We start from the raw sequence: 3,351 nt of genomic DNA on the forward strand, positions 1-3,351 counted from the left end.
AAGAGAGCAGGAGAACCAGCAGCTATCTAGGACTCCTTTATTTTATTTATTAACTCGAACCTTTTGAAAAAGGTACTTTGTACTCTTTTCCACCACCACCTCTCCCCCCCTCCCCACCACCCCCCGACTGCGGTTCTCGGCAGAAACTAATTAAACCCACTCGCCCTTGGTGCAGCCTAAGACACTGTATGAATATTTCAGTGTCTCGCAGGCAGCCCTGTAAAGCGATCGCTGTATTATTAAGAGGGGCGCAAGAGGAGGAGGGCTGAGTTTGCCGCTGCGGTTTTTGTTTTGGTTTGGTTTTTTTGGATGCTGCTGCAAGGCGACTTGACGCATTCCGGCACTGGCTCCTACTCCTGAGCAGCGCATCTCACCCGGAGCAGGTAAGGAAAAGCCCCTTCTCTCCCCCGCGCTGTTGGACGCAATTTTGGACAGTTTGGGTCTGGGATGTCGATCTTCCTCCCCTCGTCTCTCTCTCTCAGTTGTTTGTAGCTGCTTCAAAGCAAGAGAGGAGATGTTTTGCTCCCCCTCCCCTAATCCCCCCGATTGGTGTGATGAAGTTGTCAGTGCTCAGCTAAGTCTCCACGGTATGGGAAGTGGGGAGCGCGGTGATCAGGAGGCTTTATCGCAGGAGCTGACCCTGCTGAAGTAGCGTGGGAAGCCCTCTCGATGCGCTCAGGGCGCCGCAGTGTCCACATTGGCCGCTTCCTGCCTTGGAGGTCCCGGTGCGTGTCCGGAGATGTGTGGGAATGCGTAGGGCTCCGCATGTGCTGCCGTAGTGGGCAGAGCGGGATGTTCTTGCTGGTGTGAAAGCCAATCCATTGCGCCTGAGCATGTGTGTGTGGCGGGGCTTTGGAGCTGGTTTATTGTGTTTCTCTCCTCCCTGGCAGCCTCCATCCTGCAAGTGAGCTTTATGCCTTCAAAAGCAAAGTATCTCCATCCCTCCCTCCCTAGTGCAGAAGAGGAGAGGACTGGGGTAATTGGTGGGGGGGCAGGCAATGGAAATTTGCTGAGTTGGCATTGCAAGGACTCGCTTCCCAGCCGCCCTGTTATTTATTTATTTATTTATTTATTTATTTATTTGTGTGTGTGTGTGTGTGTGTGTGTGTGTGTGTGATAACTTCGTGACAGCAGCCGCAGCGATGGTCGAGTCGGCGAGAAAAGTGAACGGATCGAGTTAAAGGCAAAAGGAGGCAACCCCGGGCTGGAGGGGGGTGCACTCCATAGACCTTCAGACTCCTGGCTTGAGGGACAGGACACCCCTCACCTTTCCTGCCCTCTTCCCCCCCAAAGGTACTTCTCCCCTCTTCACCCTCCCATCATTCCCGATGTCTCTCCCTTCTTCCCACACCTCCTTTCCCCTTTTGGATATTTCCATCCTTTAGGCTCCTCATCCATCCCTTCCTCAGTCTCCATCCCAACCCATCATTCCCCCCCTTCAGATTCCGAACCTCCCTCCCACCCCCTCCCCTCCACTGAACTGCCCTGGGCCTCTGTGTTCTCCTCCATTCTCCTCCCCACTCTCAAGCCCCTCTCCCTCACTTCTCTTCCACTGCCACTGGGTCCCCCTTCCCCTGTGCCACCATGACCGTGATGGCTGGAGAGAACATGGATGAGACTTCTGCGCTACCTGGCCACCCCCAGGATAGCTACCAGCCAGCTGCCCATGATGACCATGAGTGCTGTGAGCGCGTAGTGATAAACATTGCTGGACTACGCTTTGAGACGCAGCTGAAGACCTTAGCCCAGTTCCCTAACACCCTGCTGGGTAACCCCAAGAAGCGCATGCGGTACTTTGACCCCTTGCGCAACGAGTACTTCTTTGACCGGAATCGGCCCAGCTTTGATGCTATCCTCTACTACTATCAGTCTGGGGGGCGGCTTCGCCGGCCAGTCAATGTGCCCTTGGACATGTTCTCTGAGGAGATCAAATTTTATGAGCTGGGTGAGGAGGCCATGGAGAAGTTCCGGGAAGATGAAGGATTCATCAAAGATGAGGAGAGACCCTTGCCGGAGGGGGAGTACCAGCGCCAAGTATGGCTCCTCTTTGAATACCCAGAGAGCTCTGGGCCTGCAAGGGTCATTGCAATAGTCTCTGTCATGGTAATCCTCATCTCCATCGTGATCTTCTGCCTAGAGACATTACCTGAGCTGAAGGAGGACAAGGAGTATACAGTGCATCGCACTGACAACACCACCCAGGTCTACAAATCCAACATCTTCACAGATCCCTTCTTTGTTGTGGAGACCCTGTGCATCATCTGGTTCTCCTTTGAGCTGGTGGTACGCTTCTTTGCTTGCCCCAGCAAGACTGAATTTTTCAAAAATATAATGAACTTCATTGACATTGTGGCCATCATCCCTTACTTCATCACGCTGGGCACCGAAATGGCCGAGCGGGAAGGGACTCAGAAAGGAGAGCAGGCCACCTCCTTGGCCATCCTGAGAGTCATCAGACTGGTAAGAGTCTTTCGAATCTTCAAACTCTCCCGGCACTCTAAGGGCCTCCAGATTTTGGGACAGACCCTCAAAGCAAGTATGAGAGAGCTAGGTTTACTAATCTTCTTCCTCTTCATTGGGGTGATCTTGTTCTCTAGTGCGGTATATTTTGCTGAGGCTGAAGAACCTGAGTCTCATTTCACAAGTATCCCTGATGCTTTCTGGTGGGCAGTGGTATCCATGACCACTGTGGGCTATGGTGACATGTACCCTGTGACAATTGGAGGCAAAATCGTAGGCTCCTTGTGTGCCATCGCTGGTGTGCTGACAATTGCCCTGCCTGTACCTGTCATCGTGTCCAACTTCAACTACTTCTACCACCGAGAAACAGAGGGGGAAGAACAGGCTCAGTTACTTCACGTTAGCTCCCCTAACTTAGCATCTGACAGTGATCTCAGTCGCCGCAGCTCCTCCACAATCAGCAAATCTGAGTACATGGAAATCGAAGAGGATATGAATAATAGCATAGACAATTTTAGAGAGGCTAATCTCAGAACTGGCAACTGCACTGTAGCCAACCAAAACTGCGTTAATAAAAGCAAGCTGCTGACTGATGTGTAAACAAAAAACCAAAATCCCCACTCACAGCTTGAAGACTTTAGTGACACAGTCACACTTTGTAGATGCTTTACTGATAGTCTTTGAATGCTTTATTTACCTCGTAAATGCATTGTTGCATTGCGAATTTTTGCTCAGCGATAAAGAAGCTTCCAGGATCCATGAAATATAAGATTTTGTTTATTTTTAAAAAGCATTTTCCACCTGGTAAATAATAACCATTTGAACTAGTTTAGTTTTAAGCTGTATTATGCTAGACCTAAGCTTTTCCTCTCCCATCTCCCCTTCTTTTTA

At 50.8% G+C, this 3,351-nt stretch overlaps 1 protein-coding gene across 1 annotated transcript; it reads left to right on the top strand.

Annotated features, from left to right (window-relative positions):
- The first annotated feature begins 1,584 nt into the window (after positions 1-1,584).
- KCNA1 (potassium voltage-gated channel, shaker-related subfamily, member 1 (episodic ataxia with myokymia)) lies at positions 1,585-3,060 on the top strand. The gene has a single exon (XM_010185945.1). The coding sequence runs from the start codon at positions 1,585-1,587 to the stop codon at positions 3,058-3,060; it is 1,476 nt and encodes a 491-aa protein (XP_010184247.1).
- The last annotated feature ends 291 nt before the right edge of the window (positions 3,061-3,351 follow it).

Source organism: Mesitornis unicolor, unplaced genomic scaffold, assembly GCF_000695765.1.
Source record: "Mesitornis unicolor isolate BGI_N332 unplaced genomic scaffold, ASM69576v1 scaffold16926, whole genome shotgun sequence".
Lineage (NCBI taxonomy): Eukaryota > Metazoa > Chordata > Aves > Mesitornithiformes > Mesitornithidae > Mesitornis > Mesitornis unicolor.

Coding starts and splice junctions, on each gene's coding strand:
- KCNA1 (XM_010185945.1), top strand. CDS start 1,585: ATGACCGTGATGGCTGGAGAGAACATGGATGAGACTTCTGCGCTACCT.